This window comes from Phanerochaete carnosa (assembly GCF_000300595.1).
Source record: "Phanerochaete carnosa HHB-10118-sp unplaced genomic scaffold PHACAscaffold_9, whole genome shotgun sequence".
Lineage (NCBI taxonomy): Eukaryota > Fungi > Basidiomycota > Agaricomycetes > Polyporales > Phanerochaetaceae > Phanerochaete > Phanerochaete carnosa.
In genome coordinates this window covers 1243447-1263125 of record NW_006767636.1, presented here as the reverse complement: position 1 = coordinate 1263125, position 19679 = coordinate 1243447, and the positions used below count along the sequence as shown (strand labels likewise).

At 52.5% G+C, this 19679-nt stretch overlaps 7 protein-coding genes across 7 annotated transcripts; 6 read left to right on the top strand and 1 right to left on the bottom strand.

The window, feature by feature from the left end:
- Positions 1–581: 581 nt before the first annotated feature.
- Positions 582–3086, top strand: PHACADRAFT_262258 (uncharacterized protein). The gene is made up of 15 exons (XM_007399600.1): positions 582–730; positions 783–883; positions 935–964; positions 1023–1128; positions 1181–1281; positions 1334–1439; positions 1493–1565; positions 1623–1849; positions 1898–2163; positions 2220–2386; positions 2445–2546; positions 2604–2614; positions 2669–2693; positions 2750–2761; positions 2820–3086. The coding sequence occupies exons 1-15, from the start codon at positions 604–606 to the stop codon at positions 2986–2988; spliced, it is 1623 nt and encodes a 540-aa protein (XP_007399662.1). The 5' UTR covers positions 582–603; the 3' UTR covers positions 2989–3086.
- A 1319-nt stretch (positions 3087–4405) lies between these two features.
- PHACADRAFT_262256 (uncharacterized protein) lies at positions 4406–7015 on the top strand. Its single transcript, XM_007399599.1, has 15 exons — positions 4406–4576; positions 4626–4726; positions 4778–4807; positions 4861–4966; positions 5022–5122; positions 5174–5279; positions 5332–5404; positions 5461–5687; positions 5738–6003; positions 6057–6223; positions 6270–6371; positions 6430–6440; positions 6494–6518; positions 6576–6587; positions 6637–7015. The coding sequence occupies exons 1-15, from the start codon at positions 4441–4443 to the stop codon at positions 6803–6805; spliced, it is 1632 nt and encodes a 543-aa protein (XP_007399661.1). The 5' UTR covers positions 4406–4440; the 3' UTR covers positions 6806–7015.
- A 417-nt stretch (positions 7016–7432) lies between these two features.
- On the top strand, positions 7433–12902 carry PHACADRAFT_187259 (uncharacterized protein; the record flags this gene model as incomplete). Its single annotated transcript, XM_007399598.1, has 8 exons — positions 7433–7565; positions 7737–8468; positions 8520–9886; positions 9940–9997; positions 10060–10603; positions 10660–12326; positions 12381–12558; positions 12579–12902. The coding sequence occupies 8 exons, from the start codon at positions 7433–7435 to the stop codon at positions 12703–12705; spliced, it is 4806 nt and encodes a 1601-aa protein (XP_007399660.1). The 3' UTR covers positions 12706–12902.
- Positions 12903–12966: 64 nt separating this feature from the next.
- PHACADRAFT_262252 (uncharacterized protein) lies at positions 12967–13529 on the top strand. The gene has a single exon (XM_007399597.1). The coding sequence runs from the start codon at positions 13077–13079 to the stop codon at positions 13431–13433; it is 357 nt and encodes a 118-aa protein (XP_007399659.1). The 5' UTR covers positions 12967–13076; the 3' UTR covers positions 13434–13529.
- Positions 13530–15426: 1897 nt separating this feature from the next.
- On the top strand, positions 15427–16196 carry PHACADRAFT_102735 (uncharacterized protein; the record flags this gene model as incomplete). Its single annotated transcript, XM_007399596.1, has 3 exons — positions 15427–15637; positions 15690–15865; positions 15921–16196. 3 exons carry the CDS (start codon positions 15427–15429, stop codon positions 16194–16196), a joined length of 663 nt encoding a protein of 220 aa, XP_007399658.1.
- A 544-nt stretch (positions 16197–16740) lies between these two features.
- On the top strand, positions 16741–17284 carry PHACADRAFT_262250 (uncharacterized protein). The gene is made up of 2 exons (XM_007399595.1): positions 16741–17141; positions 17197–17284. The coding sequence occupies exon 1, from the start codon at positions 16813–16815 to the stop codon at positions 16978–16980; it is 168 nt and encodes a 55-aa protein (XP_007399657.1). The 5' UTR covers positions 16741–16812; the 3' UTR covers positions 16981–17141; positions 17197–17284.
- Positions 17285–17392: 108 nt separating this feature from the next.
- On the bottom strand, positions 17393–19213 carry PHACADRAFT_199370 (uncharacterized protein; the record flags this gene model as incomplete). The annotated part of the gene is made up of 8 exons (XM_007399594.1): positions 17393–17598; positions 17653–17878; positions 17930–18074; positions 18127–18235; positions 18293–18512; positions 18565–18654; positions 18719–18799; positions 18869–19213. The coding sequence occupies 8 exons, from the start codon at positions 19211–19213 to the stop codon at positions 17393–17395; spliced, it is 1422 nt and encodes a 473-aa protein (XP_007399656.1).
- Positions 19214–19679: the final 466 nt, after the last annotated feature.

Sequence of the window (19679 nt, the reverse complement as noted above, 5' to 3'; positions counted from 1 at the left end):
ACATGTATGCATAGTATTTCCGACTCAGCGAGCAACACGGCAATATGCACTACGGAGCAGCCTATAGTACGGGCCCTACTTAGTCACAACCTGGCAGCCGGGCATACTCAGGGAGTTAATTTATTGCATAAATGCCCGACATAGTTTGTTATACGCGTATGAAACCCTGTGCCTTGATATACGGCGGTCCGTGTGGCACGCCTCACCCTGTGCCTGGCACGCAGGTAAGCCCTGTATGCAGGCTGCTCTGAATTTATTCACTGCCAAGGGGTTCAGTTCATCAGGCGTGCAAATGAGAGCTTCGATGTTGAGCTTCCACGGAGTCTAGACTGGCAGCGACTTGCTCGGCCGGCACCATTCACCGGTGGTAGCTGCCTTTATATCACGTTTTGCCGAATGCCCCGCGCCTGGAGTTCGTCTAGAGTTCGCGGCGAGGGCTTGCATAGTTGCCGTACGGTTTACTGATAGTGAGAATATCAGGAAGTCCAAACCTCCCCTTGATCTGCTGACTGGGTACGATCCTTATAAGAACAGATCAACGTATCTTATTTTCAGCAGGCCCTCTTCGCGCGAACGGACCTCTTTCTCTGGTGATCTCTGAACATGTTTACACCCGTGACTAATGCTTGCTGCCTCTTTGTCGCCTGGCTCGTCTTGCGCAATTATCGCTGGCTCACTCACCGTTCCATCTGGTATATCCGCGGGCCATCCGTCAAGTCTGCACTCCTAGGTTCGTCTTATACAGCTCACTCGTAGCATTGAACGTGCTCACCAGTCTCTAGGAAATGTACGCGACATGGCGTACCAGGAGAACGTGGGTGACCTGGACTTCAAGTACATGCGAGAATATGGTGCGGTGTGGAAGATGCAGTACGCCTTGGGTGTAAGCATTACACTTTCACTTTATAATATACTTCGGACTTACTCGATGCAGTCGAAGGTGCTCATGGTTGCAGACCCAAAGGTAATTCAGTCGTTTTGTCTGCTGTCAGTCCCTATACTCATCGGCTCTCGTTGTACAGGCGTTACAGCACATATTCCATAAATCAGGGTACCTTTACCCCAAGACGACTCAGGCACGTCTTAGCGCGTTTATCATAGCAGGGAAGAATATCCTCTGGGCGCCCAGTATGTACCAGTCGTTTCTTCTGTTGTTCCTGGATGTGAGTCAATCCACTAGCCGGCGATATCCATTCGAGGCACCGGAAGGTCATGAATCCGGCGTTCAGCACCCCGCAGCTGCGCTCGTTCCTGCCTATCTTCCGAAAAAGTTCCGCCAAGGTCAGTCTGCCGTTTGCTGGCGTCTGAATTCGAAGGTTGAACCTTGGCGCAGTTGTGCCAGCTGTGGAAGGACCAGATCCTTAGCCAGGCTCCTGGAGGAGCGACGATACTCGTCAATATCTGGTTGGCGCGCACGACTCTCGATGTTATTGGAGAAGGTGTCGTCGGTATCCAGTTCCTTACCTGTTCAGAACTCAAGGCCTTGGTACAGCGGCTTTCGGATTCGAATTCGGTGCGCTTTATAACTCAGACAACGAACTGAGCAAGGCGTATCACAACATGTTGTAAGGGTCCCTCTTTATTTGGCGCTGAGCTAGCGGTAATTGAGTTCACATCGACAGCGCCGATTCAATGCTATACCCGACCGCCTGGAATGCCGTCTTCCAGACCCTTTGGGACTACATACCCGATAGCATCCTCGAGTGCGTGCGGTATGTTCCAACTCGCGAATATGCACGGTTTCAGTACACAATGCGCATCTTCAATAAATACTCGCAACAGCTTATCGCGCAGAAGAGCGCGGCCCCGGTGGACGACAAGAGCAGTAGAGACGTGATGAGCATCCTTGGCGAGTGCACCGTCTTTTATTGCATATCGACGCTCACAGAAAAAGTAGTGCGTGCAAACGCATCGGAAGATCCGAGGTCGAAGCTCAGCGACGAGGAGATGGTTTCTGAGATGTGCGCACTCACGCTTGCGGGCCATGAAACGACGGCGAACACAATCACGTGGATGCTCTGGGAGCTCGCCAAGCATCCAGAGTACCAAGAAAAACTGCGCGTAGAAATTGCACAGAAGCGTGCGGAGGTCATTGCTCGTGGCGAATCCGACTTTGGCGTGGACGACCTTGAGTCCATGGGGTACTTCCAGGCTACTATCAAGGTCTGGTAGTGCACGCGATTTCTTGCTTGACGCGCTGACGCGGTTCGCACTGCCAGGAAACGCTTAGATACCACTGCATCGTATTTCATTTGAACCGCGTCGCTTCGCAGGACGACGTTATCCCTCTGACGTATCCAATTGTGACGAGCATAGGCAAGACCATCTCCGAGATCCCGGTCGCTGCCGGCCAGGTCATCATGCCTAATATTGCGGTCTACAACCGGTACGTCTCCTTTCTGCTCTGCAGGGCTTAAAATATCAAGACTCACGAGGATATGCAGCTTGCCAGAAATGTGGGGCGCAGATGCGCACGAGTGGGACCCGATGCGCTACATTGATGGTAGGGTCCATACACAGATTCGCCTGGGTATGTTTGAGAACCTGTGAGCATCTCATACTATTTTCCTAGCCTAGCTCAGCTAAGGCTGTGTCCATTTTAGGATGACGTTCTGTAAGATCTTGATACGGTCCTTTATATGAGTACTTTGCTCAATAATTCCCACAGCTGCTGGCGTACGAGGCTGCATTGGGTACGTTCTACCGTATCTGCCAACATACTCTGTGTTGACTCCATGTCTGCGTTTAGCTGGCGCTTCTCGTGAGCTTGAAGTGTCAATGATGCCTGCACTCGTAACATTGACTTGTTCCTGACGCAGTGTTATTGAAACGCAGGCCATCGTTGCGGACTTGATCGAGAACTTCCAGTTCAGCATTCCAGAAGACAAGCCTGAGATCGTTCGTGTGCCTGCGACAATTATGTCACCGATGGTAAAAGGCATGATGCACGAAGGCTCACAAATGCCGCTTCACGTGACCATTGTTTAGCGATGAACGCCCCCGGCCTTTCAGTATGATATGCGGTGTGGACTTGTATCGGGTACCAAGGTTTTTGTACAAACGAACGACCGAAACGGTGACCACAGTGATGGCCCACTATATGACGCGTAGCGTTTTGGCTAAGCTTGAACGATACTTCTTTCGGAAAATTCCCGCCAGAATCAGCCTGAGATGAACCAGGCTGTTATAGTGTTTCTACAGTCAGTACGGGCGATGCACATTTGAATAGTACTAGTGGTAGTGTAGGCTGACTGGCTTACAGGCCTAGTCGGCCCCTCGGCGGCGCCACAAAGCTGATCGCGCTGATGGTATCAGTGCTCGGGCTCGCCGGCGAAACGCTACACTTGTTTTCGACCTGTCTGCTGCAGTGCGATGGACTCTAGCAGAGGACCGCGCTTTATGTTCAGCTGTGAGCTCCGGGGCTAGTCTTCTTCCTATTACCTAATTAAGCGGTGCTCACAGTAGTAATTCTCAAATCAAATCCTGATGTCAATACGAATATCTGGGGAGTCTCCGAAAAGCAGTGCCGCAATAGGTTCGCCAATCCTCGGCGCAGTTCACCGTCGGCTATACATGGGCATTTTCCAATACCAGTTCTCCGGAACTTATTGCGCAGCCGTCTGGAAAAAGCCCTTTCAGCTATGAGCGCACTTTTTCGAGCGCTACAATTTCAACATCGCGTGATTTTGAAAGGATATCTTTGCACAGGCTTTCCGGCATATTATGCACGGATAACTGCCTTGCAAGGGCATATCTGACAAACACGGTGATGTTGACAGTGGCTGGTAATAGTGTACTCGTCCGCTGAAAGTGAGTACAGGTGGCAGTTTGTTTTGGTGTATGTGCTAAAGTCAGCATTGAATGTAGCGAGCCTCGTGACGGAATTTTGTATCTTCTGCGGGAAGACATCTGATGTTTTTGCATAATAACACTGCCGGAAAGAGGACGCGCGAGGATCCAACTTACTCTGTGTCAGCAGCTGGCGTATGCTCGGCACATCCTTCTCGGCTAGGGTGGCACGTTGCCCGGCTCCTGTGATAGTCAGGTACGAACCTCGGCAGTGGTGCTCCTGGGGTACGTGATTCTTACCGTACGCAGTCGCTTGTCAACGCAACTCCATCAGACTTATCAATGAGGATTTTCGGCGTTCGGATTCTCACGACACAATAATGGCTTGGTCAAACGGCCTTCCTCGCCGTCAGCGCAATTCTACTTGGCTGTGCCGATTAGCCTTCGTTTGAGAAGGGGGTCATAAGAATAAGCAGCGTTCACGTAGGATGCCCCCAAGAAGACATCTCACGAGAGCACATATTATCTCATCAACACGAATTTCATTCCGCCGCCGCTTATGGGCAGTGTGTATAAAAGCGATATGCCTGCTTCAGCATCGGAGGCAGGATAGCCTCTTACTATATGGCTGTACTTGATCCAACTCCTAGAATGCTGGACCTCCCACTTTCCCTCATCGTCTTCACTGTTTGCGCTGCCGCACTGGTACTAGTACGGTTATACCGCTCGCGTACGCACCACTCTATTGCGCATATCCGCGGTCCTCCCGCGAAGTCCATGATTATGGGTGCGTATACACTCTGCTACCAGTCATGCTACTTCTTAACCGCCGTCAGGTAATATTCGTGATATGGCGTACCAGGAGAGCGTCGGCGACCTGGACTTCAAGTACATGAAGGAGTACGGCACAGCTTGGAGATTGCATGCTACGTTCGGCGTGAGTGCAATGCATTTTGCGCGATTCTAGCGGCTGCCTGACGCTTTCTAGAAACCGGTCCTTATGATCTCAGACCCCAAGGTATATGCGCCAAGGCTCAACCTGTGACGTGTGCTGATTGATATCTTCCTCAGGCCCTGCAACACGTCCTCCATAAGTCCGGATACATGTATCCCAAGACTACACAATCGACCACGCTGGCGTTCAACATTACTGGAAGGAGCATTATCTGGGCACCAAGTGTGTGCACTTCTTCTCGGTCTATGCGCATATCCCGACTGATCGGACTTGTCAGATGGGGATATTCACTCTAGGCATCGCAAGATCATGAACCCCGCTTTCACCGCCCCTCAACTACGCTCCTTCTTGCCGCTATTCCGCAGGAGCTCCGCCAAGGTTCGTCAGTTTTATGTGATGGCTGATGTTCCACTGCTAAAAGTCCCGTAGCTTTGTCAAATGTGGAAGGACCAGATTCTCAGTCGTACACCAGAAGGAACGACTGTTGTTGTGAATACCTGGCTCGCCAGGACAACGCTAGATGTCATTGGAGAAGGTATCACCGCCGTTATTATGCTTCAGGAGCCCGTCTCACGATCTCTTGCTAGCCGCCTTCGACTTCGACTTTGGAGCACTAGACAATACGGACAATGAGCTGATGAAAGCATATGAGAATATGTTGTACGCATATTTTCCTTCGGAGTCAGTAAGCGTTACGTGATCTCACCGTTATACAGCGCGGATTCAAACATGTATCCGACGGTTTGGAATGCCATCTTCCAGGCATTCTGGGACTACTTGCCCGACAAGGTTCTCGAACAAGTACGGCACATTCCGACGCGCGAGTACAGGCGGATGCAGAGCACGTTGCGCCTCTTTATCAAGTACTCCCAGCGTCTCATCGCGCAGAAAAGTGCCGCGCTCGCGAGCGATAAGAGCAGTAAGGATGTGATGAGTGTCCTCAGTAAGTCGGTCCGCTCTTAACCGATTCCCACGTGCTCATGTGAGCGAAAGTCCGCGCGAACGCATCAGAAGACGCTAGATACAAGCTTAGCGACGAAGAGATGGAGTCCCAAATGAGCATAATGACCATTGCAGGCCACGAGACGACCGCAAACACAATCACCTGGATGCTATACGAACTCGCCAAGCATCCAGACTACCAGGACAAGGTGCGCGCGGAGATCGCACTGAAACGTGCCGAAATCATTGCACGAGGAGACGCAGATTTCAGCATAGAAGATTTGGAGTCTTTGGAATACTTGCAAGCCGCTATCAAGGTTGGCTTTACGCTCTGGGATATAGTACATGCACTTACGACCCGCGTTCCTAGGAAACCCTCCGCTATCATTGCATTGTGTACCACCTCAACCGGATGGCATCACAGGACGACACCATCCCTCTGGCTTACCCTATCGTGTCTGCTTCAGGCGAGATGATATCGGAGATCCCTGTCGCCAAAGGCCAAATTATCATGCTGAATATTGCCGCTTACAATCGGTGCGTTTCCTCCGTGTTTCTTCTGTGTGTTTCTAAGGTTGCGCAGCCTTCCGGAGGTATGGGGCGCGGATGCTCACGAGTGGAACCCGATGCGCTATGTTGAAGACAAGGTCGACCCACAAGTCCGCGTTGGGATGTACGCTAACCTGTGAGCATTTTTGGATTGTGCTGTCCGCAGCTAAGCTGACAATGCGCACTTTTACTAGGATGACGTTCTGTGAGTACATTCAACTGCTGTTTAAAATGACTCAAGCTGATAGCGACGATTAGCCGCTGGTGTGAGAGGCTGCATTGGGTAAGTGTCCGAGTGCCTGACTATGTAAACTCTAGACTGACGCGTCATCCCTTCCAGCTGGCGTTTCTCGTATGTCCCGTCTCTCGTTGCTTGATCATTCCTCACTGATCATCCACAGCGTTATCGAGACGCAAGCCATCGCTGCGGATCTCATCGAGAACTTCCAGTTCAACTTGCCCGAAGACAAGCCTGAGATCATTCGTGTGCCCGCAGGCATCATGGGCCCGATGATCAAGGGCAGAGAGGGAGAAGGCATGAAGATGCCCCTTCATGTCACCGCCGTGTAAAGAACCTCGCATGTCGATCATCTACACAGGCATCGATCCTGGAAGTCGGCTTTAGATAGTAGTGCGGCTTTTGCATCTGCATCTCGGGTCTCATGTTTACCAAAGAATTTTGAAGCACGCATTAATAGGTACTCTCTTGTAAAATACTCATCAGGTGCTGCTGCTCACCCTGAATTGTACCTCCATGAAATTAGTCCCCATCTCAGAACATGTCTTATTGATTCATTTGTGCTTCGAACGATGGCGCGTCTCGACCAACTCGATATTGCTTTCGTGTGCAGCTCATAGGGACCAAATTTTTTGCACATATAAGCCTTCAGAGTCGAGGTATTGCATTGCGTATGGTGTAAAGAGGATTGTGGGTACTTTGCACGTTCTTCAGTAGTCAAGTAAGACAGAAGAACACGGTCAGTTTGTATAACTCTTTAAAATACATGGCATTTTCTTCTGTCGACTTCAAATTCAATGTACTTGCACTACGAGCTTCTAACAAGCACTCAGCGAGAGGGCCACTTGTAGATAGCGGCTATAACTACCAAGGATAGCCCGCAAACTTCTCATACCGGTGGCTGACACCTGAGACGATAGATATGATAACATGCCCACTCGAAAACCCCCTTTGCGAGCATGACCTGGCCAATTAAATCGCCTTGCCACAGAAGCTCTTCTACTCTGCGAACCAAGGATGAATATCCTAGGTGGGACCGCCCGGGCCCCGGGCCAAAGAGACTTGAGAAATTTCGAACTCAGCTTGTAAATAGTAAGTAAGAAGGTAAGGAGAGATAAGAAAAGTAAACTTTCCATAGTAAGAAGTTGCTTACCAGACTACAAAGATCATAAAGCTTATGTTAACGACGCGACGCGACCCTGACGCGTTGATCAGTGTGGTACTATTTGTGTCTGTCAGCGTGTTATTTGCCTTGACGCTCAGCGAGTCGCTACGGCCACCTCGCCGGTTCGTCGTCCTCCCGGCTTCGTCCATCCCGCTCTGGCTTGCTCACGATGAGTCTTCCAACACCACCTGGGACGTCTCATCGCGCCGAGAAGGAAAACAAGCGTCCAGGATTTCCTCGTGTAGCATGGGCGGAGGAGCCAGAGTACCACACACTAGTCGACATCTCACAATGCCTGAAGGTGTTTACATCATCGACGGCGACACCAACAAGATCGATCTTGAAAAAGTCCAACTATGCCGAGCTCCCATCCCTCGAGCCAGACGTAAGAGAGACGACACCAGAGCCCTCAGACCCTCTCGTGAATCTCCACTACCTTGACAATCCAGTCTCGCGTCTTCTCGCTTCAGATGCTGCCATGCGGGACATTATCGAGTCCTATAACATTCTTATGGCGCGTCTGCGCCTCTGTGTTGTGGATGACAGCAACACTGATGCGTCCTGGCCTCTCTTCCAACCTCTACGCAAGAACAGAGACGCGCTCGTGCAAGCAATGTGCCGGGATCTTGGACGCGCTCTGGAGGAGCCGACGGCGGCTGAGGACGAGGAGGAGAGCCGAGTCTTACCGTCACCTGAGAAGAGCCCGAAAAAGCGCGGTATGACTGCAGAACAGGCGAAGCGCGCTAGAGATCTGTGCACGACGGCGCATTCAGCCATGAAGTTTCTTTCGATGGTTTTCACGCTGCCTTACCTCTTCAATATCTTTGAAGGTGAGTCTTCGTATTTCAACGCGAGACACTGTGGCTTATATATGCGCTCAGAATCCCATCTCGCCGACCTCTTGACCGGCGTTTTGGCTATCCCGTTGACGCCGAAGCTCCCGACCCCAAACGCAAGGAAGACATGCGCACTTGCGATATCCTTACTTCAAATGCAGCGATTACCGGAAGTGATTCTTTTGCCTGCTAGGGACCGGATTGCCTATGCGCTCCGACGTGGCATTGAGGGTGAGCTAGGCAAGGAAGGCAAGAAGGGCTCTTGTAACGACGGCCTTCGAGCGATTCATGATCTATCCATTCACTATCCCGCAACCTTCGTTCCAGCATTCGCTGAGATTCTCCCAGCGGTCTTCTCCCAACTACTGGCCCCCACGGTTGCCCTTAGATTACAGGCCTGCCATGCGCTCGGTGGTTTCTCCTTTGGACTCGCATCACTTCCGGTCGAGTCTACTCATTCTCGTGTCGCATCTATGGTGGCGCTATGGCTTACGAAAGCGCCACTGGGAACACCGTCCAAGAAGCCGTCGAGCCCGTCAAAGGATCCCCTGATCATCAGGACGCTTCGTACCACGCTCGGCGCTACGGACCCGAAGCACGCCGCGCAGGGTCCGGTGTGGGGCCTTAGCGTACTCTCAAGCCTCATTGTCATGCTGGGCTCGCAGGTCCATGTAGACGAGCGCATGACGAAGATTCTTACGCCTCTCCTCAGCTTCGCTATGCGCCACCAGAAGAGTTCAGTTCGCGCTCTCGTCTGTCTTATCTGGCGCGTCATGACCTGGGCGTACTTCCAGCCCGTATGCCCCAAGCTCTCCGAAGTTGACGAGGACCTCGACGAGCCACAAGAGCAGTATGTTCTCGACTACACTGATGCGGAGCGTAAGCACCATATGGTGCGACTCGAGGAGAGTTGGACGGTAGTTAGCACTGTGGTCGATATGGGTGCGGGGGTCTCGACGTTGTGCGCACTGCTAGGAACGCCCGCGACCACCGTGAGTCATACAGAGTGGGCGATCAAGAAAAGCCTCGCAATTATCGAAGACATGATTGCCAAGGGAGGTCAGACCTGCAAGGAAGCCGTCGACGCTCTCGCTACTCTCGTTTGTCCGACTCACGGACAACAATCAACGTCTGTCTTTGATGTCCCCGAGGCGCTGGATGACGACACGGAGTGGAATCCGATGAAGCTTCTTCCCCTGGGCCTATTCTCTGCCAACCCTGGTCTGCTGACCACAGAGTACAGCGCACTTTCAACCGCCGTACGCCCACTCTTCGGAGACTGTCCTCATGTAGAGGATTTGCGCGCTCTCACCAAGGATGAGCTCACTATCGACTGGGTTTTCGATACAATCATCAACATTTGGAAAGACGGGTGGGGTTCCATGTCTTGTTCATGGAACGAGCCGTTGCCGGTGGGTAGCTTGTGTTCGATCTGTCTCAGTAGTCTTTGACTAACGAATTATAGATTGAGATGCTCGATATCTGGTCAGGACTATGGGCCGCAGCCGTCTCTATTGTTAAAGGTACGACTTACGCCGCAATGGGTCGTGGAAGAGATGGACCTTCACTAATTTTACGCGCTCAGATGATGTGGACTCCGAGCAGCTGTTGTCATCCCTCGCACATCGCGCCGTCAACCTGATCATCATAATCCTGCGCAGCGACAAATTCGACCTAAGTGGACATACTAGCGACGATATAGATTTCCCGCACACCGCAGGACCGGGGCGCGGCTTGCCGAAGCGGAGGTGGAAGCCCGCCCTCAAGCTGCGTCTCGCACGCGAGCTGTGGCGCAGACTTCGTGATGTCTTCGGTCACTGCGATGCGTTGACTACGCAGGCCGAACGACTGCTGGTTGTGCTCGAGCGAAAAGAGACTGAGCTTGTTGTGAAGCCGGAGTTGCCCGATGAGGTCCGCGGCGAGTGGGCCCTGATGTGCGCAGAGGTTGTGGGTTGCTGTGAGGACAAGGAAATGTCTGCGTTCTGGGGCATGAGCCACAAGCCGAAATGGCGGGCGAGCAGCTGGACGGAGAGTGTACGGCGTGTTGTCTGGACGCAGTGGGTGCAGAAATGGGGGGAAGAGGAGGCGAGTTGGGAAAGCTCAGTGTTACTCCTTGCTGCGCCTTTCCTGTAAGTATCGTGAGATTTGTTGACCTCTAACCATCTGCTAACGAGACCTACCGCAGGGACGTCAATGCCTGGGACATGTCAAACGAGAACCTTGACACGTGGGATCGATTCCTCAAGCAGACTATCGACAGAGCCCTTGATAATGGCCATGACTCCGTTGGCGTTGTCGACGCTATAGCACGTATGGTTGCCCCGCAAGGCTCTCTCAGCCTCTTATCTTCCACCCGCATCTCCGACCTGCTTCTGTCTCATCTCGACATCTCCGAAGCCCCCATCGTCCCAGCTTCTCTTTGTGAGCTTGTCAACGACACGCTCGATACTTCGTACCCGCCAATGGAACAGAATAAGCTCCCGAGCATCTGGTTGTTGCGCACCCTTACTCGCACTCTGGACGCTTGCCCCGTTGAGCTCGTCGAGCACTTGCTCGAGTGTGTGCAGGACGGCCTATGCCGCTGGATTTCGGACGAGTCGCAGGCGCTGTCCGACGAAGAGTACAGCTCGGACGTCGTCCCTGTCTATCAAACGGCGGCTGTGGTACTTATGAGCGTGCCAGCGAAGGCGGACGTCGTCGAGAGGTTTGCCGGGCTGCTGCATTCGGCTTTCGTTGGCAGGGACAAGCCTGAGACGATGGTGCAGGCTTTCGTGGACCTGTGGGAGACAACTTACAAGTCTGTCCCATCGCCGGAAGATGGCTGGTCGGAGAAGATTTTGGCTTGCCTTCACACTTCCGGACTTGCCGTGCCGGACGAACCTGCTGACGTCGAGTCCAGCGACGCTGAAGAGGTTGAAGACCATCTCTTGGGACTTCCACCATCCTCGGATGATGTTCCATTGTCACCCGAGGTGCCATCCCCAAAGACTCTTGCAGCTCCCTTCGTCCTGTTCTCACCTGTCCGCAAATTTCGTGGACTTCCGTATCCAACGACTCCTACAACTGCGAAGAGCCGCCTCGTTACGCCTTCCCGGCCGCATAAATCTTCTTCTCCAGTCCAACCCATGGGTCCTCTCCTCATTTTCGAGTCTCCATCGCGGTCACCGACTCGCTCCCCCATCAGTCCGAAGAAACGCACTCCAGGCCCAGGCATACGCGGCTCGGATAAGGAGAACGCCTCGCCCTTGCATCTCATCGCATCTGTAGCAGAGCGCATCACGCAACGCTCGCCTTTGCCGACTGGTGGTCCTGTCCTCGGTAAACGGTCGTTCGATCTCGACGACGACGAAGAGTACTTGGCTGAGGGCAGCAAACGCGCTAAGAGGGACGTCCCCATGGCAGCGCTCAACCAGCCAGCGAAGTTCGACGCACGCGCGCCTGTGCTCCCGCCCTATCTCGCCACTTCGAAGATTAGTCCAAGTCGCCCATCACCATCGAAGAAGGTCCTCGATTTCAAAACCCCGTCTAATCCCAAGAAGCGCAAGGGTATGGTTCTCGATGCTGTCGAAGTCCCAACTATGCGAGAGGTCATGCGGACGACAGTTAGCTTCGACGTACCCGCGACGTCGGAGAGGCCGACTAAACAGAAGGATCTCCGCCGCACACAGTCTGCAGTGAAGCTCAGCGAGCAGGCTATTCGTTCGCCGTCCCCGGCGAAGAAGCGCAAGACCGCACCGCTCCCCGAGAAGTCCCGCCGGCGGAACAATGACGATAGTCACGACGGGTGGACCCCATCGTCGTCACTCAACTCAACTTTGAGTAGGCTGCGGGACATGGAGGCGATCGGTAGCGGTGAGTTTCAGCGTATTAGGAAGGGATACTCGAGCTAACTTCTGTGTCTTACAGACGATTCTATCATGCTAGAGCAGTCAGTTGGCAGTGACTCAGACATACCTTCGTCCGACGACGATCCGAACCGCTTCCTAGGCGTGGTCACCCCTCACCGCCTTATGTCGCCAGCCATCCGTCGGCTCAAGGACTTCGACGACTTTACTGAAGAGCCCGGTAGCGATGATTCGAACGTGTGCGTAAGTCCTACAACAGACCGCGTCGCGCGGATGTCGGTAGAGAAGATGAAGCCATGCATGACGTCGTCGCCTCGAAGTATGACTCGCAGTCCGTTGGTCCCACTGGGCTCGTTCAGAGCATAAAAACTTGCATTTGTGTTTAGTTATAACAAGTTTCGTTCTGCTTTCTTGTGTATATTGCTGCGGTTCATCTTGCTTTGTACCCTTCTACCGAACTAGTTGCCAAGAATCTTCCTGACATTGTGCATGCTGTCTTCGCAAATTTACTCGCACTGTAATAAATACCCGCTCCCTGTGAATCGAAGTTGGAACGTTGATGTGTTAAGGTTGCGGCTTGAAGATTAGTTGAAACCGGTAGCATTAATCTCTGAACTTCAGGCTTCACGCGCACGAGAAGTAATGGGGTTCACAAAGACCATGGACATGACAAACGATTTTGAAAGTGGGGAACTGCTGAGTCCCTACAACGATTCTGACACATCCTCATGAGCACAAACGACTGCAGCGCACGGAAATGCAGAGCTACATGTTCACAACCCTTACTCGTCGAAGTCGGATTCGAGAGAAGCGGTCGAGTCCGCTTCTACGACAGAGGCTCGTGCTTGCCGCGTCCAGCTTGGGTATGGAACCGTGGAAGGCCAGTAGCAAGTTGCTCTGTCTCTGTCCTGTTCTCATTCATGCGCAATTCCCAGACATGGCTACTTGTCCCGCTTCGTTCCACCGGCCAACCGTCAACTCGAAGGCTGACCAGCGACTTGGCTCGCAGCCTAACGGTGACGACTCGAACGTGAACGCAATTCCCACAACGGCCAGCGACGCGTGGAGTTTGGTGGATAAGAATGAAACCATGTACGACGTCCCCGTCTTGTAGCATTCATTGTACGATGATATTGTACGAGACGAAAGCGGGTTCAAGATGATTTGCCGTCAGGCTCCCTCTGTGATCTTGACACAATATGCTATGAGCATAAAAAAGTTGAGATGCGTAAGACATTGGCACTGACATAACTGCTCGAACCCAAGCCTTCAACACGCTCGAGACGGAGTAAGTTTTTCTTGTTCAGGAGGGGAAATAGCTTGCGAAGCCATCCCTCTATGTCGTCTAGTTGGGGATTGTAAAGCTCATGCCACCGACAGCCTATTTCCCGCACAGGAGACAGACGAGTGATATCAACGAGCATCTGGTCCAGACCCTCAGTCAGTTTCTCTGGCTTCGGCAATCCGTGCACGTCGTAGTACTCGAAGATGTCGATGTGAAGCACGAGTACGAGCTCCTTCATTGCGGGATACCGTTCCACCGTAATATTCACATGCAGGAGGAGGTCGGACAATGCCTCCACTTGTTCAGAGAGCATCCCGACGTCGGAGAGACTGAGGTCCGTTTCGACTAACAGACCCTCTAGCTTCGAGCAGGATAAAATGGAAGGTACCAGGTCGACTAAGCTGACTCCAACTGATAACATCGTAATGATCGGTCAGATGCTATAGCATGTTCCAACGTCTGGCACATACCATCGGCAGGTAAACAGATCTCTAATCGGCGCAGCTGCGCTCTTGCCTTCTCGAGAGTGCCCCGATAGACCCCAACATCGTCAGCAGGCACGAGCCTTAGGGTTCGAAGAGTATCAAAGCCGACTGCGCGGGATAACGCGTCATCGAGTTCCGCTGGTTGAAAATCGGTGAGGTCCAACGTGAGATGGTGAACAAGAGACGGTAGGGGTAAGGGAGCGTCGTAGAGAGCCTCGGCGGGGTGAGAAGCCCTAAGACAACGCCAACTGAGTTTATCGATGTGCTCAAAACAGAGCGAGAGTAAGATGAAGTCGGGAGGAGAAGGTCTTGCACCTGAACAAGAGACCTCCAAGTGCGACAGCGAAGGTCGCGACGCTGGGTAGACGAACCCAGCGGGAAGAGCAAGCGCAACTTCGCTCAAAAAAAGCTTCTGTACATTTGGTGTTAATTTGAGTAAGGAAACGAACAGATCAGCATTTATTTTCCAACTCGAGTTTTCGGGGTGAGTGGGAATGTTTAGGTAGAGTGAGAGCTGGCGTATGTAAAACCCCAGAGGGGGGTGATCTCGTAGGAAGTTGACAAACAGGTCCAGAGTTATAAGCGATCGCAGCGTCATCGCGGTGTTGAAGTGCTCGTCGAGGGACAGGGTGCCAGCTCGAATGGTGAGATAGATGTGGCGGAAGAGGTGTGATTGCGCGACTGGATACCATGCCCGAGAGACGAGAGTACAGGCTGATAGGTCCTCTTTGCTCTCACCAACATCAGGGTGCAGATAGCTCATTATCTCGTCAAGGAGCTCATCTGGGATGTCCACGGGCTGTCTCGCCATAGGTCTGGAAGATACTGCTGGCACTATGAGTGGTCATACTTTGTGATTATCAAAAGACTTGACCATACCGATGTTCTCTAGCACCTGTGTCGCGGTTGCAGGGCGAGATGCGCTGACTCCTCCAGCTGGGGATCGGTATGAGTACGTAAGCAAAACTGATTGGTTGCGTTCAACGGTCTTGTTCAGACAGTTGGGCAAAACCTTTGCACCAGGCGAGCAGCGTGCGCCGTGAGATGTACTTTCATAAAGAACGGCGGGCCAATATCTGAGCTCGTTAAGTACGGGGTTCTGCCACCACAGGTGCTACTCGGAGTCTACCAAATGTGGCAGGCTGAGCACCGCCGCCGGGGCGGTGCTGACTCAGCAAAAGGCGGGGAATGTTCTCGGCGCTTGTAGACGTTGAGCTTGAGCCCGATCATCCAAGCAGACCGAGCAGAGGCTTGCGTGTGCTGGCCGCGCGTCCCTCTTATATATCCCTTTTTTACTTTGAGCAAACGACCACGCATCTCTAGTCTGATCTATCACCATGTCCAGCTCGTCTACCCCCGCCTCCGAACGCGAGACCGACCTGCTCGCCGTCGGACAACAGTGCTCAGCTCAGCTCTGCAACCTCGTCGACTTCCTACCTTTCAAGTGTCAGCATTGTAGCCACCCTTTCTGCGCGGAGCATTATCTTCCAAACCAGCACAAATGTGAGAAGTATGACGAGAGTAAGCATGACCGGGTCGCACCTTCATGTACGTAGTCTTCATCTTGTGAGGGGGCCCTGGAGCTAACCCGCCGATACAGGCCCTCTCTGCAATACCCCTGTAGCCATACCTCCCGGGCAGGACCCAAACATCCGTATGGAGCGCCATATCAACACCGAATGCTCTGTTATGACGGGCAAGTCCGCGAAGAGTAGAACGCCGCACTGCGCGAGGGCCAAGTGTGGCAAGGTGCTATTCCAGCCTATCAGATGTGACGTGGGTATCGACGCCAACAGCTGATTATTCATGGACTCTAACATGCCATCCACAGTCCTGCAAGCAGCAGTTCTGTCCTCAGCACCGGTTTCCGAAGGATCATGACTGTTCATCGGTCGCGGCTCCTGCCATCTCGAAGCCCCAAACGTCTTTTTCAACAGCAGGTATATCGCCCTTTGCAGCTAATAAGCGCAATACAAATCAGCCGAGCACTACTTCCACACGATCGACGGCCCCAGCACCAACTGGACCTGCGAAGATCACTGCCACGTCCTCGTCTTCTTCCTCCTCGTCTTCCCGACCCAGACCCTTTTCCAAGACTGACCGGTGAGTCAATCTTGCTAATAGTGACTTAGTGACCACTGAGCATATCAGCAGTCCCTCCGCTGCTTCCCCGCTGCCTCATCCCACTAACAACTCCGCCACGACCACTAACGAACACCCTCACGACCCACCGAAATCTTGCGTACCGAAATCTATCATTAATGCGCGCTCGTTCGCACCACCACCGCTATTTGCATCTGCATAATCCTGTATGGTTATGACATATATGCTGTGTTTCGCTCTGTATATCAAGGCGCGCGAAGGCCGAACGTGCAAGTAAACTGAGGGCCATGCGGGAGCGCGCCAAGAAGGGGCTGTTGAGTGAGGAGGAGAAGGTCATCCTGGCTGCTGAGGAGGCCGACGCTGCTAAGGAGAAGGATGGCTGCATTATTGTATAAGTTGTTTATCCCGTTTGGGTTGCTGATAAAGTATAGATATAGCTAATATGATACCTATGGAGCTTTCACTCCTGATGGAAAGCAATTTTTCTACATTTCAGAAGTGGCTGCCGAAGATGAGAACATGATGAAGCAGATTGTAAGGGTATGTGCAAATCGATAGGTACTAGTAGGCTCATTGAGGTAAGCGGGTACGATGATAACCACAAGAAAGTAAGATGTAAAATGTTTAGCGCACAGCAATGTTCCGGTTGCTCGCCAAGCTCTATGCTCATCCTCCTCTTGACCAGAACGACCAGCCCAAAACCGCCTGATCTGCAATGTATGATGTACTCGGTTCCCCACTTTACGCCTCGGCCTGGGGCGGCGCACGATGGCCTGGATTACGCCTGACATAATTTCTCTCGCTGGGACCTAGGTTCTGCGGCGGAGACTTCGGACCAGAGTACAAGTGGCAGCCGTTTATTCAGCCCTTGTGCAGACTAAGTTGATCCGCCTCCAGCGCAAGGCTAGCGAGCTTGTCCTAGCACGGGTCTCCGCGACATATGGACAGACTGTGTGCGCATATGTGAATGAAGGCGTGCAAGCTGGTGTGGCAGGCAACCTTACACTTGACCGCCTTTAAAACCGGCTCTGTGGGTAACGCGCGCAATGGCACAATGCTCGAGTGGCCCGACTGAATATCCGGAGGTCTTCTCGACGATATAGTGGAGGGTACAACGATTGCTGCCTTTGACGGGGCTCAACTCCTGCATTCTACGACAGGCGAAGATTGTTAGTGATGAACGGAGCTGTTGGAGTTAATCTATCCGACGGACTTCCTTCCAGTGTGAAATGTTGTGACGACGTCGAATGGGATGCGTGGTGTGATCGTCCAGAGCGACACCGGACTTTCGTTGCCTTGATACAGGTCGACTGGCGACGAGGCTTTCGTCAGGTGTTCCTTGGGAAGGAATAGCTGAGATCGATATCTCGGAAGCTCCAGATTTGTCGCGACGTCCGGTGGCACGCCTGAGCGTAGTCAGCGACAATCATGTCATGGCGAACGCAGGCAGATGCGCTAACCAAGTTTTTTAAAGGCCATTGTTAAGGGGTCCGGTCGCGAGGGAATCTTACCCCCATTGACCCGCCATTCGATAGGTCCGAAGATGAGGTGTGCTAGTCGGGGTACAGGGGCAGGTTTATCGAGCGCAGCTTGGATGAGCGTCGGCTCGAAGACGTCAAAGAGTCCGCCGATGCCATTTCGAAGGAAGGGTCGTTCTGGATGTGCAGTTCGGCTTTGGACTGTATTCTGACTCCGATTTCAGGGACGATGAGAGTTGTCAGAGTATACGCAACTCACCACGTATTGATCCCTTAGGGTCTTCATCCGTGGCGACATGTAAGCTCTGGATTGCGCATGGACATGAAGGTAACGAGCGAACAGAGAGCGCTGCTCTGTGGTAGCTGCAAGGACATAGCCGTGGTACAGAGGATTAAGGAAAGCGCTGTGTACATGGGTAAGTATGGTGCTTTGCACCTGTGACGCGTTGAACGTACGGCAGAGTGGTATGTGCATCGTGAGCTAGAGCCCAAAACGCTTCGCACAAGCGTGCGGTACGTGACGGACACCCAAAGACTTCATGAACTGTTAGAAATGGCGATAGGCCTGGATTTGGTGACGATGTCAGCTTGTAAATCAGATACTCGCCGAGGGACCACACACCTGCTAAATAATAAACCTCATTGACAGTATACGGCCCCATACCACCAAATACCGATTCGGCGTCTTGTATTGCTGTCACGGCTAGACAGGTTGCGTCTGCGCCTCTTGAAATCTCCCGGCTGAGTATCCATTCGGCCACACCGCGCAGAAAACGCGGGTAGTCCGTATAAACATCCGGTGCTTGACAAGGTAAATCTTTGATAGTCGTCTCCCAGTGAATCTGAACTCGATATCCTTAGTACGAATCGTCGTCTATAGCTGCCAACACTGACTTGCACAGATATCTGGCCGACTGCCGCAAGAAAAGACAGTACTCCGGCATCGCCGAAGTCAAGACCAATGCAGACGGCAAATCCACGAGCCTCAAGGAGGAAAAAAATGTAAGCTAAAAAAACCTAAGACGATTCGACCCGGATTGCATCTCACCTCCTTAGATACTTTGGATATTTCTAGGTCCCATTGGTCCTTGTTGAAGGGCTGACAGAGTACATGACCCTGGATCACGATCTGCGTCAAAAATAATTGCCGTAAGACTAGACAGGAATGCTGAATAGCGTGCTGCCCCTGATGTCATACCTGCAGGTAGAGCTCCTGCAAGCGTAAGATGAGCGTTCGAGGAGTCGAAGAGATTTCTAGAAGCCGTAGAGTTGGGATAAACCGCGGACTGGAGCCCGCCATAACCCAAGGAAAGGGTATGTTAGGGTCAAGATTATGTGTACTCGACGCCATTCTCCTAAAGTCCAAAACGCGAACACGGTCAACGTTTGCCTCTTTTTCCTTACTGTTTGTTGCCTGCTCTGGTGAGCTGGGGGTATCAGCCCACAGCTTCTGGAGGACGAGGTCTTTCCCCAGCACTCTCTCGCAGTCGAACCATCGCCTCGCCGTCAGAAAGCAGACAAGGGTCTGGTGGTACTCGGCCATTCTTGCAGTGACATGATCCTTCAGGAAGCGCGCGCGGCTGCTCACCGTTTTGGCGCAAGTTCGAGTTCGGGCCCCCGCATTCCCACGCGTGGCCGGCAAAGAGCGCCAGACGCCCACCTTGTGGCGCTGATGCGGGAGTGTTCGGGGTCCATAGCACAGGCCGATGCAATTCCTTCAGACCATTTCTTATCCTCGTGTATGGGCAGCAAGGACATGACACCGTTGTGTGTGACTAGTATGCACTGAGTAAAAAGTTACGCCTGGGTAAATTCGTGGTTAGCGTCGTCAAGGCTTGCTTATGTTCTTACGCTCACAATTAGTACTAGTACTAGTACGCCCATGGAAGGATTCTGCGGAGCACGAGCTAACGCGAATATTTCGATGAAGAACGAAAATCTGCACGTCTTATGCACACCTTTCAACAGAGATCTAGAAGCATATGGTGTTTCACAAGTACAGTACTTAA

What these genes read in the sequence shown, in the direction of transcription:
- PHACADRAFT_262258 (XM_007399600.1), top strand. Translation starts at nt 604, where the DNA reads ATGTTTACACCCGTGACTAATGCTTGCTGCCTCTTTGTCGCCTGGCTC. An exon ending in AAGGCGTATCACAACATGTT is followed by an intron (nt 1,566 to 1,622) that starts GTAAGGGTCCCT and finishes TCACATCGACAG; the next exon opens with CGCCGATTCAATGCTATACC. An exon ending in AATATTGCGGTCTACAACCG is followed by an intron (nt 2,387 to 2,444) that starts GTACGTCTCCTT and finishes GAGGATATGCAG; the next exon opens with CTTGCCAGAAATGTGGGGCG.
- PHACADRAFT_262252 (XM_007399597.1), top strand. Translation starts at nt 13,077, where the DNA reads ATGCAGAGCTACATGTTCACAACCCTTACTCGTCGAAGTCGGATTCGA.
- PHACADRAFT_262256 (XM_007399599.1), top strand. Translation starts at nt 4,441, where the DNA reads ATGCTGGACCTCCCACTTTCCCTCATCGTCTTCACTGTTTGCGCTGCC. An exon ending in CGCGAAGTCCATGATTATGG is followed by an intron (nt 4,577 to 4,625) that starts GTGCGTATACAC and finishes AACCGCCGTCAG; the next exon opens with GTAATATTCGTGATATGGCG. An exon ending in GAGCATTATCTGGGCACCAA is followed by an intron (nt 4,967 to 5,021) that starts GTGTGTGCACTT and finishes CGGACTTGTCAG; the next exon opens with ATGGGGATATTCACTCTAGG.
- PHACADRAFT_262250 (XM_007399595.1), top strand. Translation starts at nt 16,813, where the DNA reads ATGTTTAGCGCACAGCAATGTTCCGGTTGCTCGCCAAGCTCTATGCTC.